The sequence below is a fragment of the Euleptes europaea genome, chromosome 9 (genome assembly GCF_029931775.1).
Source record: "Euleptes europaea isolate rEulEur1 chromosome 9, rEulEur1.hap1, whole genome shotgun sequence".
Lineage (NCBI taxonomy): Eukaryota > Metazoa > Chordata > Lepidosauria > Squamata > Sphaerodactylidae > Euleptes > Euleptes europaea.
The window spans coordinates 90,554,757-90,575,309 of NC_079320.1; the positions used below are offsets into that span (position 1 = coordinate 90,554,757).

At 58.6% G+C, this 20,553-nt stretch overlaps 2 protein-coding genes across 2 annotated transcripts in view; one reads left to right on the top strand and one right to left on the bottom strand.

Annotated features, from left to right (window-relative positions):
- Nucleotides 1-10,282, bottom strand: part of LOC130482422 (collagen alpha-1(I) chain-like) — a 27,283-nt gene extending 17,001 nt beyond the window's left edge. The window contains exons 1-4 of the mRNA XM_056855127.1: nucleotides 10,260-10,282; nucleotides 8,767-10,145; nucleotides 8,004-8,436; nucleotides 7,541-7,899 (exon numbers count right to left, since the gene is read on the bottom strand). Of these exons, the coding sequence (XP_056711105.1) occupies nucleotides 7,541-7,899; nucleotides 8,004-8,436; nucleotides 8,767-10,145; nucleotides 10,260-10,282 (2,194 nt within the window). The remainder of the gene's footprint in view (nucleotides 1-7,540; nucleotides 7,900-8,003; nucleotides 8,437-8,766; nucleotides 10,146-10,259) is intronic.
- Nucleotides 10,281-12,245, top strand: HMX1 (H6 family homeobox 1). Its single transcript, XM_056855834.1, has 2 exons — nucleotides 10,281-10,575; nucleotides 11,641-12,245. Exons 1-2 carry the CDS (start codon nucleotides 10,281-10,283, stop codon nucleotides 12,243-12,245), a joined length of 900 nt encoding a protein of 299 aa, XP_056711812.1.
- The last annotated feature ends 8,308 nt before the right edge of the window (nucleotides 12,246-20,553 follow it).

The window sequence follows — 20,553 nt, forward strand, 5'->3', positions numbered from 1 at the left end:
TAAAAGATATAAGCTCCAGCATTTGAAGGCTGCCATCGCATTCTCTCGCTGGGATGGCAGGCAGTCATCTGTGCCCTCCCATGGGTGCAGTCTCTGGATACACAGCCTCTTTCTCTGCTCCGTTTGTGACCCCTTGCTCTCTGCAATGGATTGGTGCCTGGGAGGAGCTCAATGGTCTGTTCTAGCTCAATTAGTGTAGTTCGTGTTCCGGAAAGACATGAAGTCCAGTCCAGTGGGAGAGGGCCTCACTGAAGTAAGGATGAGCTGTGGAAGAGCACCGTTGTTCATGAGAACCTCCCACTGCATACTCTGCAGGGGTCTAGCGCAGGGGCCTAGGCACCCGCTGACACCTTTTCTGCTGCTCACCAGGTGTTTTTATACAGTGGGTGGGACCAGCTCGGGCTTTTGCCCAGCAAGGCTTCTGACTGGTCATTGGAGATTTGATTGAGTGTGCAGATTTTTTAAAAATGTTGCTTTAGTAGCAGCTGCCACCACACCACAAGGATCTTCACTGTGTGACTGGAGCTAACCTGTGGGAGCTCTATTGTGGCTGGCTTTGCCTCCTGTGGCAGCCATTTTGTGGCTGCCCCCCCCCCCCACCCCATGCTGTGTCAGAATTCCAAAGGTGCCATCATGGGCTCAAAAAGGTTAGGCACCCTGCTCTAGGTGATTCATAAAGGTAAATTCAACAAGCAGATCCCTTGAGAGGTGATTGCATCACGAGGAGCCCGAGTCTTAACTACATGTTCTGTCCCTCCCCTGCCCCCACCCCTGCCTCCTCTCTCATCAGACATGGTTTGAACATGATTTGTTCTTCTTGACAAGGTCAAGCTGTTGTGAAAAGGTTAAACAAATGGACCTTGTAAGCCCTTTGTCAGGAAAGGAGCTCAGAATGTGTGCCCCCTTAATCACCAGTCTCCTTGTATCCCTGGGAAAGGGATAACTGACAGAAGCTGATGAATCAGAAGGAAAGGGATTGAGGGGGTGGGAAGGGGGAGAGGAGGGTTGGGGTTCCTTCTCTTCCTCTATAGCCAGATTTGTTTAACACCTCAGCATACTCGGTGGAAGTCCTTTCTCTCCTGAGCAGAACATTCCTTTGGGGGCTGGAGTTTAAACCAGCATCCCTAATGCTGTCTATACCTGTTCTGTCACAAGGGTAATGAGGGGAAACTTTCCCAGACAGAATTAAAAGCATCTCTGTCCTCAACACTTGATTAGAGAGGAATATGGGCACTTAAATACTCCAAAACTGGCCTAGACCTCCACAAACAAGGTTTTTTCCTTGGCCGGGGGAGACAAATCTGAAAAAGAGCCCTTTTCTATTAATTTGTTCTGTGAAGGATGTTTCAAACATCTTGCCTTTTAAAATTCACTTCTGGTTCACTGTGTCAGCCTTTCTGGCGTCAGTGAGCATCCCAAAAAGTCAATTTAAGGCCCTTGTAAAAGTGATCAGTACCCTTCTCCTTAAATAAATCCTGGCCTGTTCTGTTCCCACCAAAATCACTAGCAGCAAGCCATGAAAGGGTTTCTCTTGCTTCCAATGAAATTACTGGGTATATTTCCACTGACTTCAAATGAGATGAAATTCAATCTGCAAATCATTCAAGAGAAAGAGGATTAAAGTCCAATGATTTCCACACACACCATTTGAGTAACTCTTCCAAGACTACAATCCGAAATATACAAACCAGGGAGCAAAACCCCATTAATTCCAGCGCTTCTGATTGCTTATCTCTGTAAAGCACTGTGGGAAAAGAGAACCTCTCTACCTGTCTTTGTGCTTGATGCTTTATTAGTGTTTCTTGACTTGACACCCACCAATCTATTTTTAGCATGCAGCGGAATATTCCACCCCACCCAGTTTGCAACAATCAGTTGCAAGAGCCATGAGTGAATACTCATGGGAAAGGAAGAGAGATCTTAGATCTCTCATACATTTTACCTATGTCACCCTCCATTTTTTCCACAACCTGCCAGCCTTCCAGAGTGTACAAGCAATAGATTTTCTTCTCTCTACAAGTATGCTGCCTATCAGTGTGTGGGGGGGGGAGGGGGGAAATGTATCAAGGATGGCCTCTGCCTTCATCCCTTTCTTCCATGAGATGATCCCATGATCAAACTTCTGAGATCTTGCAGGATCTCTACACTTCTATCTTATGTATTACTCTGGGGAAACAGAGCTCACAAGCACTTCTGACTGGTGTGGGAGGGGGAAGTTATTCAGCCCCCCCCCCCCATCTTTCTTGGTTCGTCCTGCTTGAGGGTTGGAGCTCAAGCCCCTCTGCTGCTTTGCCAGTTAAAGGCTTAGCTCCATTTTTGCATATCTCTCTCTCAATGGTCGTTTATGCAAGGGAGTTTTTCCTGAGGTTCATTGCTCACTGGACCCACATTTTCCAAGCTCAAATCAAGACCCTGCCCCTTTAAATGCTGCTTTGTAATTGGCTTACTTGTAGTGCTTACTGTGAGAGCAAATCCCCCCCAAACGCAATTGCCACATTAAAAGCATTTTAAGAACAACAACATAAAAAACGGAGCAATCTGAAAGGGGGGGAGAAATCCAACCCTTGGTTTTAAAAAGATTTTCTTCTGCTCAGAGGAAGCCGGAAGAATTTAATTCCCCACCTCTGGACATGCTACTTTGTAATTGGCTGTGAGCAAAACCAAGTTTGCATGCCCTGCACTTTCCCTTCTGTGTGGGGATTTCACCTGAGCTTTGCTCAGGAAAGATGGAAGAGTCGGGTTAACAGATGAATGGGAAGAGCCAGACCTTGTGAGGGCTGGCAGTGAGGTCATCTCTAATGGATGGAAAACTCATGCATAACTCCAAAGAACAACCAAGACAGACCGGAGCGATAGGGAGTACTGGTACTCTTATCAGCTGAATGCAAAGTCCTTCGGGAGGAGTACCAGGAGAGGCAGTCTTGAAGATATGAGAGCACCAGACCGTGTAAGGTTTTAAAGGTCAAAACCATGTATAAAGGACCGTTCTCTCCTTTGACACTCACTCCCATGGAGACCAACATGCTTAGATAAGCACTCTAGGGAAGTTAGGGTTTAACCTAACTACTGCCTGCTCTCCTTTCTGTTCCTAGGACACATGAGCTCGCAGAGGCCATACTAAAACTGAAATGAAGTTTAAAAGGAAAATTTAAAGGACACACCACATCTGTAAAAACAGCAGACCGAGTTAAAGGCATATGAATAAAACACAAATCTTCTAATCCCTGCCTCTTACATATCCCTACAGACTGTAACTAGAGACAGACCGTATAATTCTTGGAGGTGCAAGCAGTTAGAAACCACCCATTACTTTGGTTTCAATATATAAGATTAACTCCCTGGTGATGTTGGGATGGCTCCTTCTTGCAGTCAAGATGGGTGTTGGACGTTCTGTCTACAGGAACGGTCCCGCCCGCCTTCTGGGCTCCTGGAGCTCTATAGATTAGGGGTGACGCTGGTTGCCCAGCACTCTTTTCCGGCCAGGGTCATCCGCGGTGTCTGTGGCTTTGGCTTGTTCTGGGATGACCCCTCCCCACTTGTTTCTCCACCTCCCTCCTGCTAGTCAGTTCAGTTCAGATAACTTTATTGGCATATCCAACATTCATCCGAGTACAGTAAAAACCTCCTGCTAGTCAATTTAGAGTTCCTCATAATCTCTGTCCTGTACAGAGTGCAAATCCAAAAATTATTATTGGGGGCTGCCAACATAGGCACTAATCCTGGGGGGGGGGAGATTTCACCATAACTACAAGCTACTTATGGACTGTAGGTTTTATTTATATTTATTTATTTTTAAAATTTCTAACCCACCCTCCCCAGCCAAGACCAACAATAATGTACGGTCTAATAAATCATTAAACACAGATGGTGCACCAATTGATACATTGCCTACTGTCATATAATAAATGCCAGGGCCAAGATGGCAGATCGCTCCCCTATAAAGCCAGTTATAACAGTGAGGGGGAGGAGTGGGGAGGCCAGCATTAATACCGCCTGCAGCTGTCCTCAACCATAAGCCTGGCAGAATAGGTCTGTCTTACAGGCCCTGCGGAAGTCTTTCAAGTCCCACAGGACCCTGATGTTACCAGGCAGAGCCTTCCACCAGGCTGGAACTAGGGCCGAAAAAGCCCTGGCTCTTGTTGAGGACAGCCACATACTAGGGATCACCAACACGTTCTTATCAGCTGAACACAAAGTCCTTTTTTTGGGGGGGGGGGAGTACCAGGAGAGGCGGTCTTGAAGATACAAGAGTCTCAGACCATTTAGGGCTTTAAAGATCAAAACCAGCACCTTAAACCTGATCTGATACTACAGCTGGAGCCAGTGTAGTTGTCAAAGCACTGGCTGTATATGTTCTCGGTGCGAGGCCCCTGTAAGGAACCGTGCTGCCACATTCTGTACCAGCTGGGGCCTTCAGGTCAGTCTCAAGGTTGAATCGTAAAAGTCCATCCCACTAGTGGAAGAGCCTTTGTAAAATTCAGCCTTACTGTAATGGAACACATACCTCTTCTGCAAGCGCAAGGCTAGTGGAGATGGTTAATAGCATCTCACTCCCATCAGTCTGAATCTTTGCAAAAAAGAGAGACTTAGAGTCAGAAATCCAGTGAATCTAGCTGGAATTCTGAATTCCCACGCTGTATCAGTGGTCATTGATTATACCTGATAAGTTGTTTATAAGCTTTATAGAATGAAAAGGACCTGGCTGCTACCGTCTGTGCCTTTGTGAACACAGTTCAGAAGGTCCAGCTACTGTCTCAGGTGCTTGTCTCAAGATAGGTGCTTTGAACACAGAACATATACTTTATTTTTTATATATAAAATATTCATTTTTAAAATAAAATATATTTTAATGAGGCACTCTTGCCACTGGAATGGCAAAATGGGGGGAAATGTCAAAATGTTGGGAATCAACATCAAATTGTTAAGCCAGGGGTTTCTCCAGACTTGCTTGTGGGTGAAATGGGGATCCCATCCTACATTAGTGACTGAGTTTGAAGCTTGTGGGAGATCGTTTGGTGTAATTTGACCACACAGGCACATTGGTCACCCAAATTAATGAACCATTCAATCACAGGCCCCTAGCTACAGTTTTCCCTTATTATATATCAATACAGACACAAAAACCTCATGGCCATTGTACGTTAGGGCATTCTCCTTACCTTGTGCACCATGTAAACAGCAAAAAATATTTTGCTGTCTCACACGGTCTGCTCACTTACAGCTGCGGTGCACTTCCCCTTCAGTATTTCAGCTTCAGTTCTTGCTGCTGGTAGGCTGGAGGAAATACGGGGAACCAGTGGAGTGACAATTGTAGAAAGAAAATGCAGCATATACAACAACTCTATAGACTGTTTTTTTCTTTTACAGAATACAAAAGCACCAAAGGGACAGATGCAAAAAGCAGGCAGTGCAGTTTATCTGACACTGATTGTTTAAAGGATGCATCCAACTGTGCAGGAAGGAAAAGGAGATGAATGGCAGGCAACACGAGGCCTTACAGAGCAGGGCCTGTTCTCGGGGAAATGGGATGATGGACTTAATTTGGACAAAAGAAGCCATAAGGTTCAACGGCCTGGCTACTATGGTGGGGATGCAAAGGTGCTGCTGAGGCCATGCGCAGGATGCACTTTACCAGGGAACATAGAGGCAATCTCACTAGGAGGTCTCCACATGTGAAAACGAGGGAGTTTGGATGAGGAATGTCTGCCTAGAAAATATGTTTGTTGCAAAGTTCTCAGCACACCTACTTACAAGTCTCGTGAGAGTTTGTGAAGCCCTGCCAGGCATATGTGGCTTGTGACACCATCGGAAACTGGAATGGGTGGGAGCGGTGTGTCCCAGGCATGTTTCGGCGCCTGCTCAGAGAGGGAAATAGTGAGAAGCCTGATGGCGAAGCCGAACAAAGGCTCTTTTAAGGCATATTCGCTGTTCAGTGATTACTCTCAAAAGGAAACATGGACGTCATCAGCACTCGTCATTGTTGGTCACACCAAAATGTCAAGGGAAAGGGGTTTTCAGGGCAAAGGTTTGCATCAAACATTTTCAAATGGGAAAATCACAGGAAAAGACGGTACTTAGGAGATTAGCACCATAGAAAAAGCGCTCAATACTTTAAATACGATACTCGCCAAATGAAATCACATTAAAACAATGGCTTCGCTCAGCAAAATCCCGAACAGCCTCTATCTTGGTTGGACAAAATTCCAAGTAAAATAAGACGGAGGCGCCGGTTTATTTCGTGACCATGAAGAACCGCTTGTGATAGAGACGCCGGTGTTCCCCTCTAGGCGGCGCTGGGTCACATTTAACCCGTTAATCCTTTTCTCTTTCAAGGTGGGGAAATTCAATTAGGAAGTGACTCGTTTTCAGTGGGGGAAATGCACCAGAAAGGGGTTCTGAAAAGGATACTGTCATTTTCAGTTTGTTCTCCTGTTTTCTGTTTGAGTAAATGATCTGCCGCCCATATTATGATTACTCTTTTTTAAAGCCAATTCTTTCCTCAAAAGTATTTGCTTGGAATCAAAAATATTTTTCATCCTGCCCTTCCTCCGAGGAAGTCAGAACGATCTAAGTGATTGTCACCTCTACCACTTGATTCTGACAACAACCCTGTGAAGTGGGTTAGGCTGAGTGAGAGTAGCTGGACCAAGAAACCCACAGAGCTTCATGGCAGAGTGGCGATTTGTTCTCCCCGCTTTTGATAGCATTCAACCAACCTTTGCCAACCCAGTTAAAAGCCTCGGGGTTATCCTGGATCCAACTTTATTACTGGAGAAGCAAATTAAGGCTGTTGCACACACAAAAAAGGTGTTTACCAACTCAGCCCAGTCAAAGGGCCCCTTCCTTGCCTTGAGGCGGCTGACCTGGCCACCTCCACCCTCGCCTCAGTCCCTTCGAGACTGCAAGGCCGTCTACACCGGTCTCTCCCCCCCCCCCCAAATCCATTTGGCCACTGGGGCAGGGGCAGGGGGAGCCAGAGGGAGCGCGGCGCGTCGCCCCCGTTCTGCAGACCCTCCATCGGCTGCCGTTTGTCCCCAGCCTCAGCGTGAGGCCTTGGCTGGCCCATCCAGGGCCCTTCGCGGCCCCGGTTCCACCTGTCCGCGGGAGGACCCCCCCCCTGCTCGGCCACCACAGCTCAGCTCCGGTGGGCAGCAGGGGCTGAAGAGGGCGATTGGCGAGGGCTCCTCGGCGCAGGGAAAAGGGCGGCCCGGGACCAAACCGGTCTGGAACTGATGATGCCGACAACTGGTCAGGGGCTGCGTGCGGCCGATCCTGCTGCGTAGTAGGATCCCAGTCCGGCCTTTCTGTCTGCTGTGGCTTCGTGGCGGGCTCCAGTTCGACCTTTTCGGTTCTGGGGGCTTCCAGACCGCCGCAACCCGCGCGCGCCTCGCCTGGGGAATGAACGGCTCGACTATTTCCTTGCTGTTACTCTCGTGACTTGCTCGGGGCCATCCGCCCCGAGGCCCCGTGAGAAAGGAGGACTGTCAATCAGGTAAATCAGACATCAATGACCAAATAAAACAGATGACGTGTAACTCACCAATCCCAGAAGCCGAAGTCCAGCGGCCGGGCTCGGGGTTCATCCTCTGCGGAGCGGCGTGGTTTTGCGGGCCCCCGCCAGGCGCAAACATCAGGGGAGCATTCAAACGGCGCGGTTTTTCTTTTACAAATTCCCTCCACACCCAAAGCAGCCACCGAACCCAAACCCCCGGCGAGTCGGGCGGGGCGGGGCGGGGGTGCCTGGCCCTGCCGGGCCCGCTCTGGTGGAGGCCGCGGTCCTCAACGGACGGCAGGCCGCCGGCCGGGGCGATGCTCGGGCACGAGAGCCGTGGGGCCAGAAGCAGCCGGGAGGTCCTCCTTGCCCGAATCTCCCGCTGGGGGCACCCAGCTGAGGCCAGCCTTCCGGAGAGCAACCCCAGGGGGGCTGAAGGGCAAGGCCAGTGCCGGCCTCAGAACCCCCCGCCCCACCACCACCTTCCCCGGGGCAGGCCTCGGGCCCCAACCCCGCGGCGCTCCGGAGAGTCAGGTGCCCTGCAAGACACCTCCAGCGCGGCGAACGGGAAGTCCTCAAGGTGTCTCTCTCTGTCTTTCTCGGTGTCTCTCCCTCTCGCTGCCTTCCTGCCTTCCTGGTCCCCTCGTCCCAGAAGGGCAGGGAGGACGGGCGGGGAGGCGTCCGGCTGCGTCCCGCGGCGCTTGCGGGGTCTCTGGGGCGGGTCTGGGGGCGCGGGCTGCGGATCGGGGTCCGGGCAGCAACCTCAGGCGTGCTCGTTGGGGTGGAAAGCTGGAAGTCGAGGTCGGTGGACCCGAATGGCTGGAAGGCCGAGGTGTCGAGCGCGGTTCCCTGGCCAGAGGCGCGCCGGTGGGCGTCTCCGTTTCTTTTGCTGTCCTCTTTCCAGTTCTTGAACGAACTCTGTCTGGAACAATTCACAAATGTTTCTGCAATAGATCATAAATTATCCAATCTAGACAAACATTACAGGGGGCAAAATAGTCAAACCAACACCCCCAACCTCCAGTTTCCAACGCAGTTGAACCGCAGGGCTCAAATACTCATCTTGCGGCAAACATTTCAATGAGACTGCGGGTTGAACGTATCCTAACAAATAAAGCTTCCTTCCTTCCTTCCTTCGCCTGAGTCGATCTCACATTTATTCATATGAATTCAGAAGGAGGAGCCATCTATTCCTTTCCTTCGAAATAAAAGCGCCCTTTTGTCCGTTTGGGCTCCTGGGGTTTCTTAACGCCCTGCCGGCTTTTGCACCAAACCCGGGTGGGGGTGGCGCAGGCGTGAGGCGACCCCGCATGCCATCCGCGGGCCCTTCCTCGAGGGCGGACCCGAGGGGGAGCCGTCGCCGGCCCCGGGAGCGGCCCCCGCCCAGCCTGGCCCGGGCCGCGGCGCTCTCCGGCCTTGGCTCGTGCGTGTCCGGGGCCCCTTCGTGGGCGAGAAGCCGGCCGGGGGCACGACGGCCCGGCCCTGCTCAGCCGCCCGCCCTGGCGCCGCCGCCGCCGCCGCCTCTGCCCGAGGGCGCCTGCTGGCCGGCCTGCTGGACGTGGGGCGCTTCGGGCTGCGCGGGGAGGCGCGTTTGGCTGTCGGGGCGGCGGCGGCGGCGGCGGCGGGCCCCTCTGCGCTGGGCTGGGCAGCGAGGCAGGCGGGGGCAGAGCGGAGGGGGCCCCCAGCCCGGCGCCGCTCCCCCAGAGCTGCTCTTTGGGGCAGGGCCCTGACCTCCCCGGCCGCGCTGCCCGTCCGGAGCCGGAAGGCTTCTTCTCTCCGGCGGCCTGGCGACTGCTGCCCCCCTGGCGCAGGACTCCCGGCCGGGGGCCGCCCCGGCGAGTTTCCCTGGGGAGGCGGGGCGGGCTCCTCTCCGGCTCTCCGGCGGGAGCCGGCCGGACTGGGGGCCGAACGCTGCCCAGGCTCCTGGGCTCCTCTCTGGCTGGTCCCGGCCAGCCCCGGGGTTACAGCCGGCGAGGCAGCGGCGCACCCTCCCGACGGCTCCCCGACGGCGCCCCTCGGCCACTCACGCGACCGGCGGCGGCGCCGGCTGGGAGGCCGCGCGGATGCCCCCTCCCCTCCCCTCCCCTCCCGCGGCCCCTCCGGCCAGCGCGGGGCAGCCCCCAGCAGCCTCCCGCCCCCCTCCCCCCCCCGGGCTGCCGGCCCGGGCGCTGGAGGCGGACGCGGGCGATGCCCGGCAGTGAGGGGGGGGGGTTCCGACGGCGGGGGGAGGGGAGCTCGTCCACGGGGAGCAGCCCAGGGCCCCCTTCTCGTCGCCGGCCTCTTTCCACGGCGGAGGCTGCCATTGGTGGGCCGGCCCGTCCTCGGCTCCAGGAGGACCAATGGGCGGGCGGGGATGGGGCCGGCCTCCTCTGGCCCCGAGTGGCAGCCGGCGAGCCCCTCCCCTCCCCCCGCCTGCCTTTTGCGGTGCTCCCCGATTGACCTAAATAACGAGGCTGGCGACGCGCGAGCGGCCGGGCCCCGGGAGCGCGCGCCGCCGAGCAGAGGCGCGCGCCCTGGCCGCTCGGAGCGCCCCTCTGCCCGCCTCCCATTTGCCGCCCGCCTCGTCCAATCCGCGCTGCGCTGGGCGCTTGAAACCCGCCGGACCGCCGGGCGGCCGCCTTTCCGCCCCTGGCCTCCGGCGCAGGACCCGCGCCTCCGCGGGGGGGGGCAGCGGGGGGGGGGGCGCCGGGCGCAGAAAGGCCGGGCCGGGCCGCGCCGGGCGGAGCGCAGCAGGCAGGCAGGCAGGCAGGCAGGCAGGCAGGCAGGCGGGCGGCCGGGGCCTGCCACCATGCCCGACGAGGCGCCCTACAGCCAGCGCTCGGCCTCGGCGCGGGTCTCCTCCTTCTTCATCGCCAACCTGCTGGGCGCCGAAGCCAAAGACGGGGCGGGCGGGGCGGGCGGCGGGCCCGGGGAGCGGCGCCTGCCCGCCGGCCTGCCCCGCAGCCCCTGCGCCCTCGCCTGCTGCCCGTGCCGCGCCGCCCGCCTGCAGCTCGGCCCGCCCGCCCGCCCGCCCCGCGACGGCAGCGCCCTGGACTGGTACCGAGGGGCGCGCGTGGCCTTCATCGGATGCGCCAGCCCGGAGAGTAAGTCGCGGGGGGCGGCGGGGCAACTCTCGTCCGACCGGCCCGCCTGCGCCGCGGGGAGCCCCCTTGACAGCTGCCCGCCGGGGGGCGCGGGGCCAAAGGCCACTGCAGGCCCAGCCCATCCCCGACTCCCCCCGCCAGGGCCTCTGGCGTGGGCTTCTGGGCCTGGGCTTCCCCCGAGGGTGGCCAGTCCTGGAGTTGCCTGCGGGCCGATCTCCCGGGCAGCCCGGCGGGGGCGGGGGTGGTCATCGGCCACGAAGGTCGCCTTTCGGTCTCTGCGACCCGTCCCCTCCCCACGCCCAGTCCGGCCAAGGGGGCAGCTTCCTTACACGAAGGCGTCCCCGCACGCCTGGCCTGACTTGGCGGAGGAGCGCCTCTTCCGTGCCCCCCCCCCCCGGCCAGTTTTGTGCCGCCGCCCGCGCCGCCGGAGCCTCCTCGGGTCCTCCTTCGCTTGGTGTTGGCTGTGCTCGCCGGGCCTTTCCCCTGGCCCAGCTCCCCGCAAAGGTCCCTCTCCCAGGTTTGGTGGGGGGACTGCAAACACCCGTCCGGTTTCCTTTAGGGAGGAGATGAACGATCCGCGGGCTGTAACCGGATCCTGGACCACAACCCGCTCCTGAAGCGCCCGAGCTGGGCGGCGGGCCTCTCCGGGGGCCGACTCCCGACGGAGGAGGCCGGATCCTCGGGCACGTTGGAGCCTCTCCTCCTATTGATGGGGCTTTCGGTCTGCCTGGGTTGGGGCTGCGAGGGCCCGGGCGCCCGGGGGTCTTGGCTGGCAGAGACAACGAAAACTCGAGGGGGGCATCTGGAGCGGGGTTTCCGGAGCAGCGGGTCTCCTTTGAAGTAGGCCTCCCGGATTTTAGTGGACCTACCCTCCAGGTAAGGATGCTTCGGACGTAGCCAGAGCAGTCCGGTTGCTGCCGGCTCGGGCGTCCAAGCAGGAGGCGGTGGGGCGCAGAAGGCCATGGGGGGGGGTGTCTCCCTCCCAGTGACCTTGTGGGCCTTAGCAGACGGGTTCGTGCAGGCAGGCGGCTCCTCACGCGCGCTCTCCTTTGCCTTCCTCTGCAGCCAGCGATAGAGACTCGCCGGAGATCTCCGAGGAGGCGGCCGCCGCCGCCGCGGGCTCGGACAGGCAAGCGGCCCCGGCGCTGAGCCCGGCCCCGCGGCCGGAGGAGGCGTCCGGCGGCCCGGCGGAGGAGCGCGGGGCGGCGGCGGAGTGCGGCGAGGCCCGGGCGGCGGGGCGCAAGAAGAAGACGCGCACGGTCTTCAGCCGCAGCCAGGTCTTCCAGCTGGAGTCCACCTTCGACGTGAAGCGCTACCTGAGCAGCGCCGAGCGCGCCGGCCTGGCCGCCTCGCTCCACCTCACCGAGACGCAGGTCAAGATCTGGTTCCAGAACCGGCGCAACAAGTGGAAGCGGCAGCTGGCCGCGGACCTGGAGGCCGCCAACCTGGCCCACCCGGCCCAGAGACTGGTCCGCGTCCCCATCCTCTACCACGAGAACTCGCCGGCCGCCGGCCTGCTCGGCTGCTTTCCCCTGCAGCCGCCGCCGCCGCCGCAGCCCCACGCCTCCCCGCCGCTGGTGGGGGTCTCCGCCGGCGTCGCCTTCCCGCTGGCCCCCTTCCCCGCCGCCGCGGGGCCCTTCCTGCGCTCCCAGATGAGCGGGCTGGTGTGATGGCGCGCCCCTCCCGCCGCCCCCGCCCAGACTGTGCTCAAGGAGTGCCGGGCCGGCCTCTCCGGCCTCTGACGCGCCCGCGCCCACGGAAGAACCGGCGCCCGCCTTGGGGACCCCGGAGCCACGGGTCCGCGGCGGGGCTGCGCGTGGGTCGGGGCTGCGCGGAGCAAGACAAGAATGTATTTCTTTTTTTTTTTTTACTTTTCCCCTCCCCAAGGCCACGGCCGCCCCTCCCGTCTGGAGCCGGCAGCCCCGCAGATCAAAAGACCATTCGGCAGCACGTGACCCGGCCGCCCGGTTTTGGCCACGAGACTGTGGGGTCGGGGAGGCGACACGGGATGACTGGAATGCAGCCGGGGAATTTTCCGCCTGCGCCCTGAAGGCCGCGCGGTCGGTGTCTTTTCTTGGAAGGCCTCGGAAGGTCCGGATGGAAATGGATGTGAGTGTCGCGTTTAAAAAGAGGGATAAAACCGGAGTGAATCGCTTGGCAAAGGGATCTTTCGATATGGGGCTGCTCTCCTGCCAACGAGAGGAAAGTGTTACAGATTGCCCTTGTTGCAACGTTTTCGATGCAAATTCCTAAGGGTTGTTTTTTTGTACATTTCTCCCTCCCGGTCTCTTTTAAAAGCAAACAAGCGAGTATAAAGCATCTGCCATCACAACTCCAATTAATGTTAATTCATCAAGAAACGACCTACAATCTTTTCTAGCCATTTTTCACAGCACCTCCCGCAGAGCAACCTGCAAATGAGCTTTACTCCGTTGAAATCCTCGGTGGATCTCAGTGAGCCTCAGTCCTGCGACGCCTCTCCTGCTCCCTCGGGAAAGCCGCGATTCTCGAATATGTGTCCGATTCGCTGCATGTTGCAGTGAAACTTCGGCTGAGACGTTTGACTTTGTACGATATTATAGGAAGTATTATGCATGCGTAAATTGTGTGTCTTTCCGTAACCTTTCCTCTGGCTAAACGTGTCTGAACGTAACACCGAGTCACAAATTAATCCTAAATTATGGCATTTTGTTAAAAGGGAGCTAAAAGAAAAGGAAGCGAGCGAGCGAGAGAGAGAAGGATCCGCAGCGATCTGCCGAGGAGGTCAGCTTTGAGAATCTATCTTGTAGATACGGAGCGTCGCCTGTTTGCTCGAAGATATTCGCTATGAAGGGGCTGAGCCTGGAATGGGTAGGGGGTGGGTGGCCCTTTCTGGGTTTTTTGGGCGGGGGTGGTTTGTTCGTTTGTTTTTAGTTTTCTAAGTTTTAATGCTTAATTTATACTTGCAACATTTGTGGCTTGACGATGAATCAGAGCGGGTGCTGCCCCTAACCTTTGAAAGGTCTATTTTGTATGTGGCGACCGCTTTCCCACATCTGAAACGACACATTTTGTCTCAACATGATCTATGCAGAGAAATTAATTAAACATTAAATAGTTTAATAGTCTTTTTTGGATTGGTTGGTACTCTAGTTAGCATACCTGGAGTATTTAGGTGGCAAAATAGTATTCCACAATTTGAACCAGTTTTTTTAAAAAAAGCACTAACGTGACTCCCCCACACACGCACACACACAATTCTTCCAGGTCTGACATAGGACTTTGCAGGCTGCGGCCTCGGCGAACGTTTCCTGCCCCCAAGCGGGACTGGTCAATCAGGGAGGATTTGGCCGCAGGTTCCGTTAGGGCCGCCGCCGCCGCGCCTGTTCCTGCCGAGGTGGCGTCCGGGCTTTGGGGGCCTTAAGGCGGCGCGAAGGAGCGGACCTGCCCGGGAGGAGAGAGGCGTTTGCCGGAGGGAAGCCCCGTCGGCTACCCGCGCCCGTGGCGCGCTCCCTGGGCCTGCGGCCTCCGCGCCCCGGTCTGGAGCCCCCGGCCCTTCCGACCCCCCCCCGCTCCCCTCTGGCCCGGCACCCCGGAGGGCGGCGCTTGGGCGAAAGGCGGGCGGGATCGCGCGTGGGCCGCGCTGGCCCTCTCCCTCCCAGGCGCCCAAGAAAGGCGGAGACGGTGCGCCGGGGTCGCCTTTTAAAAAACACTCTTCTTCTTCAAAAGGCATTCAGGTTATTTTAATAAATATTTTTCATGTTTGCTAATTTTTAAACGTAGACTTCCGTTTTTCCTAAGTTGTCCAACTGAAGTCCAAAAGATTTCTAGTTAGCGCTTTCACAGCCTGAGGTGCGTGTTACCCGGGAGTAAGCGCGGTTTACAGGTGCATACGAAAGCGCACACAGTAGTAGCCCAAATGTGCAGTGATCGATGCGCACTCGCGAAGGTGTGAGTCCGGTCGAGCTCTCTGGACATGAATTGGGATTCTTCTGCTCGTTGCCCCGAGGGTTGGGTTTGGCAGTTTTGCCCGAGGGGCTTCGCGAACCTCCGCAGCAGGAGCTTCGCCTCGGCTCAGGGAAGGATTTCGCGGGGTCTCCATGTCTGCGGATTGTGTCCTCGAAACTCGTGAAGGAGCAACGACGGACGGTTTGCTTTCAAAACGATTCCAGCGGAATGCTCCGACGAGGCCATTAAATCCTACAACTTGGAGGGCGACCTACCCCTCCCCCCTCGCTCCAGCCTCCGTTACTGAAAGGACTGCTGCGGAGCCCGGGCAGCTGGGAGGGGGGGCAGGTTGCCGGAAGGCGCTCCGGGCCCGCCGCTCCTCCTGCCCGGGTCCTGCTCTGACGGGCCTCCTCCGTCCTGCCGGTTGGCCTCCCTGGACGGGTCTCGCCGCAGGCGCTCCGCCACCTCTCCTCCTGCCGCGCCGGCGACATCCGTTGGCCGCGGACCGAGAGAGAAATCCCGGCTCTCAGTCCCGCTCGCCACGATCGCCGGAGAGGATCGCTCTCCCCGCCGAGGGCGGCTCTTCTCCGGCCAGGCCGGGCTGGGGAAAGGCGCGCGGCTCCCCGCAGGCCGCCCATCGACCGCGGGCTCCCCCGCTCCCGGCCCGCGGGAAGAGCGAAGGCCGGCCGGGGAGCGCGCGAGGGGCTGCCCGCTGCCCAGGACCGGGGGGGGGGGTCTCTTCTTCTGCCCCGGAGGCCGCAGCCAGAGCCTCCTCCACCCCCACCCCCCACGCCGGGGCTCCAGATTCTCAGCCCAAAGGATCCCCTGTCGGTTTCCTTGAGCAACACGCTTCGTGTGTGTGTGTGTGTGTGTGTCGGGGGGGATGGGGGGAGAGGAAAGTGCTAATAGGACTCTTAAGATCCCGATCCTAAGCATTTTTACATGGAAGTAAACTCAGTTGGCCCATGTGGATAGCGTTTGATGTTTTGAATATACTATGGGATTGTTTTACTTGTACGCCGCCTCGAGCAGGACTCTGGAGAGGCGGCGCACACATTCCCTGCCTGGACAGGCAGCCGGCGAGAGCGCCGAGGTTCCCGGCCACCGACAGGCGGGCTCTGGGTGGAGCAGGATGGAGCCCCGCTCGGCGGTTGAACGGCAACCGGCTGGCGGTGGGCAGATGAGGCAGGGGAACTCCCCTCCGTCGGAGCCTGCGGGGTGGGGGCGGCGCTTTTGCCTCCAAGCAGGGCCGGGAGCCGCGGTGGCCCTCCGGTTGGGAACCCTTCTGGAAAACCTGGCGCGGCGGGGGGGGGGGAGCGCCAGAGGGCCTGGGGGTCTCGTTTCCCGCTTCGCACTTCCAGTGGGGCCTGGGGCTAGAGCTGGCCCCGGGGCAAAATGGGGAAGGGGCGCCCAGGTCAGGGCTGACCCCTTTCAAGGAAGGCACTAACGGATGCCGGCCAGGATAGACCCGAGCGGCGCTGGCCCCGGGGGCGGGCAGGGCCGAGCTCTCGGGCTGGGACTGAGCCGGCGGAGGAGGCACTTGAGCAGAGAGTAGGTCGGGGGTGTGTGTGAGGGGGGGGGGGGAGAGAGAGTTTGGCACAGGTCTGCTCCGGAAGAATTCCCTTGCTGGCATTCCCTAAGAAGAGGTCAGGAGGGATCGCAGCCCTCCAATTGACAGAGTCAGTGAAGCTGGGGGCGGGGTGAAAGGAGGGCCCGGGGCCGCGACCCGAAAGGCCCTGCTGGGTTGTGGCTCCTCAGCTGCCTTCAAGATGGCCAAATGGCGCGGGGGGGGGCATTCCTGCAGCGGCCCCCGGGTGGGACTCTGGCGGAGTGCCGCCTCTCTGCCCTCCCAACCAATGGCGGCGGCAGCTGCCCCTGGGCGAGGGACCCCAACCCGCGCACCCCCCCCCCATCTCCGGCTCGGGAGTCCAAATGAAGAGACTCGGGCCGGTTCGCCGCCCGAAGTCCGGCTCGGCAGGCGGGGACCCTTGCGGAAGGAGAATTCGTCCCACAAGTGCCCTCCCATAGCTGCGGGGAAGGCAGGGCCCCCCACCGCCTCCCCACACCGACGGCTCTTCGGAACTATCCGGCTAACCCAGAATCGCCAACGGTAATAAAATGGGAGAAATAGGAGGCTGTTTCAATCCCATTGAAGTCCACCAGAATTAAGTAGCGCCACTGAATAATCTTTCCTCTGTTTATTTGATTATATTTCTATCCTACGTTTCCATGGGCCCAAAGTGGCTTCCAAAAATATACTTTGCACAAAACACAGGTGCCCAGAAGCAGGAAAGACGTGCTGGGCTGGAGTCGACCTGGGCCCTGTGAGCCGGAGAGCACAAGAGGCCAAAAAAGCTCCCGCGCTAGGGCCGGCCTCGAAACGCCTGCAGCCGGAGGGAGGGAAAGAAAGGCCTTTTATGCAGGGTCTGGATCTCCCTGCTTGGATCTGGGTTCATCGCACTTTAAAGTAACCAGGGTTAGGGGAAACTGTATACATTGGCTGGAATGATCTGGGACAAACTGGGTGCTAATCGAACCCTGAATACAGAAAAACCATCTCCCAAGCTCAAATCACGTCCCACCCCTTTAAATGCTGCTCTGTGATTGGCTGACTTCTCAGTGCTCCCCTTGAGAGAAGATTTCATCCCACCCCCAACTGCCCCATAAAAAAGCATTTTAAGAACAAAAAATGGAGCTACCTGAAAGTGTGTCTGTGGGGGGAGGGGGGAGGAAATCCAAGCATCATTAAAAAAAAAAACCTTTCTTTTGCTCAGAAAGAGCTGCGAGGTAGCAGGAAGCACTTGAATCCCTGCCTCTTTACACACTGCTTTGTGATTGGCTGTGAGAGAAGCCAATCTTCTGTTTTCCCCTGCATGCTGCTTTGAGAGGGGGTTGGAAAAGGGTGGGTCGTGATTGCTGGGGAAGCTCAACCCAGAACAGAGTATGCACACTCTGTGACTCTGGAATGAGCCAGGATGAACAGTTTAATTTGGGCCAGAAGGGGAATGGGAAAAGCCGGGTTAGTTTTGCATTGAAATAGGGTTGAGCTTCCAAGGAATGAGGGGCGAAAATGCAGGGTTGCTTTAGCCTCCTTTATTCCCTGTTTCAGCCAGGATTGAGCCAGGATCCAACGCACGTTTGGCAAAATGCATGCGTTGGATCCTGGCTGAATCCTGGTTGAAGCAGGGAATAAAGGAGGCTAAAGCTAAAGACCTTTCCCCAGGACGTTTGGCTCATCACCTCTAAAAGGCGCAGAAAAATGAATATACGCCGCCTTTCTGCTCTCATAAGGGCAATCGAGGTGGCTAGCAAATTAAAACATGTAAAACCACACATTAAAAACAAGTAGAACCAACAAAAACGCATCATAGAAGAAGCGTTGATTTTTATATGCCACATTCTCTGCCTTTTAAAGGAGAATCAAACCAGCTTCCAATCGCCTTCTCTCCCCGCCCTCCCCACAACTGACTAGCCCAAGTTCACCCAGCAGGCTTCATGTGGAGGAGTGGGGAAACCAACCCCGTTCACCTGGTTAGAGTCTGCTCCTCTTAACCACTATACCGCGCTATTGTAGTAGTGTCTGATGAGAGCCATTCCTAACTAAGGAGGCGGATTAATGGTTTTATATACACAGTATTGTAGCTCAGGTTGGCATAATTCACTGACGACAGCTGTATATTGGCCTATTTATTCAATCAGGGCCTTTAGTTTTTTATTTTATACAGTTTTTCTCTTTTTATAACAACTGTAATTTGTATATATGCTGGTCTTTGACTGTCACAGTAAAGACTGACGAGAGCCTGGCACAAACACAGCAACGCAGTAACCAGAGCTTTGCGCAGGGAGGCGGATCGTGGTCGAGGGAACCACGTAAAAAAGTCTCCCACCGGGGGAAGAGGGCCACGGGAGGGGACCGAGGCGTCTCCCCGGGAGAGAGGGCCCCAGCTTTGGTGCCGCTGCTGGGAAGGCCCTGGCCCGAGTCTCAGAAGGGCCCCCCGAACAGGACCGCTGGTGGTCGGGTAGGTTCACGGGGGTAGGTGATCCCGGGTTCGGGGCCCGTCCTCACAGAGCGTTGTGCGTTTTTCCCAGAGAAGCGTGGTCGCCATTCCCCGCTACCGACATCGCAGGCCGCTGGGCCACGGGGAGGCTCCCCGGGATATGGGGCGGGGGCGTCGCCAGAGCGGTCCTTTGCCTCGGGAGTGGTTGGACGACACGGAGCGACGCACGTGTGAACGAGTGCTGCAGAGCGATGAGAGCAAGGGACAAGAGAAGCTGCCTTCTACTGAATCAGACCCTCCTGGGTCCGTCAAAGTCAGTATTGTCTACTCAGACCTGCAGCCGCTCTCCAGGGCCTCAGGCAGAGGTCTTTCACGTCACCTACTTGCGTAGTCCATGTAACTGGAGATGCTGCCGGGGACTGAACCTGGGACCTTCTGCATGCCAAGCAGATGCTCTACCACTGAGCCACCCACCTACCCCCAGACAGGTGGGCCCATGCGCCTGCTCTCAGCCGCCTGCGGTGGTTGGGGCGCTGAGCAGCGGGGCCCAGAAGAAGGCCCTTTCGCAGCCGGAGGACCAGGAACCCACCTGCGGGGCCCCCTGAGTCATGAAGCCCCTGGAGGGAAGGCCGGTCCTGGACCCCCTCCCTAGGTGAGAGGCCAGGTGCCTCTTCACCTGCTCCTGCCTTTATGTTCCGATGTCAGCATCCCGCCGTTCTCTTCCAAGTGCGGATTCAAGGAGGCCCCATCTTGGCCCCCAGCCTTGCCGCGGCTTCCCCCCCCCCGCACCTCCATCTGCCCCCTTCAGGCACCGCGCAGCCATCCCAGTGCCTTCCAGGCCAGCACTGGGGCGGGTGCCGGAGGAGGCGCCTCCCCGAACCTCCGCCTGGCCCTGCAGGTCTGCTGGCGCGGCGCAGGAGTACTGCCCCCCCGCCCCCCGCCCCCCGCCCCCCGCCCCCCGCCCCGTCAATGGGCCAGAGGCCGCCTGGCGCTGTGCTGCGGTCTGGCTAATGCAGGCTCTGCCCCATCGATCGCGCGTCTCGGTTATGGGGATTTACAGCCCGGCCGCCGCCCCCCCACCCCCGAAACGCGGCTCGGCTGGCAGCGGTTGCGCCTCTCCGGCGCTGATGGCCTCTCACGAGGGAGGGGACGCTGCCTACTGGGGGTGGGGGGAGCACGGGAGAGGGGCGAGTGGGGGCCTGGGAGGACTTTCCTCCGGGAGGAGCGGTCGATCGCTGCCCCGCTTCAGCCCACCCGAAGCAATCGGTGCCCCCCCCCCCCGTTCGGTTCTCTTGGCCTGGAGAGGCCGAAGGGGAGCGTCTGGCATGTCGAAGCGGGATCCCGGCCGGCCGGCCGGCCGGCAGAGCGGAGGCGGTCCGGCCCGGAGCGCTCGGCTGCAGGGCGTCTGCGTGGGGGGCGCTGCTGCCCAGGCCGGGACGGGCTGTCTGGCGGGCTGGGCGGCAACCCGCAGGCCCCCCCCGCCCCTCCCGGGAGTGCCCCCACCCGCCCCGCCGCCGCAGCAGCAGCGCCGGATCGCCTGCAGATGCCGGATTGGGGTTGCAGCCGCGGGGCGGAGACCGGGCGCCTCGCTCTTGCCGGGTCCCGGGGCCGGGGTCGCCGCCAGAAAGGGCCAGGCAGGCGACCGGTTGCCCGGAGGAAAGGCCTTCGACGTGAGGCGCGACGTGAGCCGCACCGAGGGTCTTGGCCCGCCCTGCCTCGTTCGCCCCCGGGGTACAATTAAGGCTTTTTCTAAATGGATACGGAAGCCCCCCGCCCGCCCGCCCGCCCGCCCGCCGACACTTTCCGCGGGCGCCCGGGAGGCTTCGAGAGCGACTGTCGCCTCCGCCCCCTCCTCGCATCTCTTCGGCGGACGAAGCGCTTCGCGGAGCGCGCTGGAAGGGAGGGAGGAAGGGAGGAAGGGAGGGGGCGGGCTGCCCGTGGTGGGCGCGCGTCGGGGGCGGTGGTGCCGGGGGGGGGGCTGGCCCGGCTCTTCCTGTGCCGTCGCTTTCCGGGAAGGCTGGACCTGCTCTGTCCCCCGCCCGGCTTCGACGGC

Coding starts and splice junctions, on each gene's coding strand:
- HMX1 (XM_056855834.1), top strand. CDS start 10,281: ATGCCCGACGAGGCGCCCTACAGCCAGCGCTCGGCCTCGGCGCGGGTC. Junction 10,576..11,640: donor CGGATGCGCCAGCCCGGAGA/GTAAGTCGCGGG, acceptor CTTCCTCTGCAG/CCAGCGATAGAGACTCGCCG.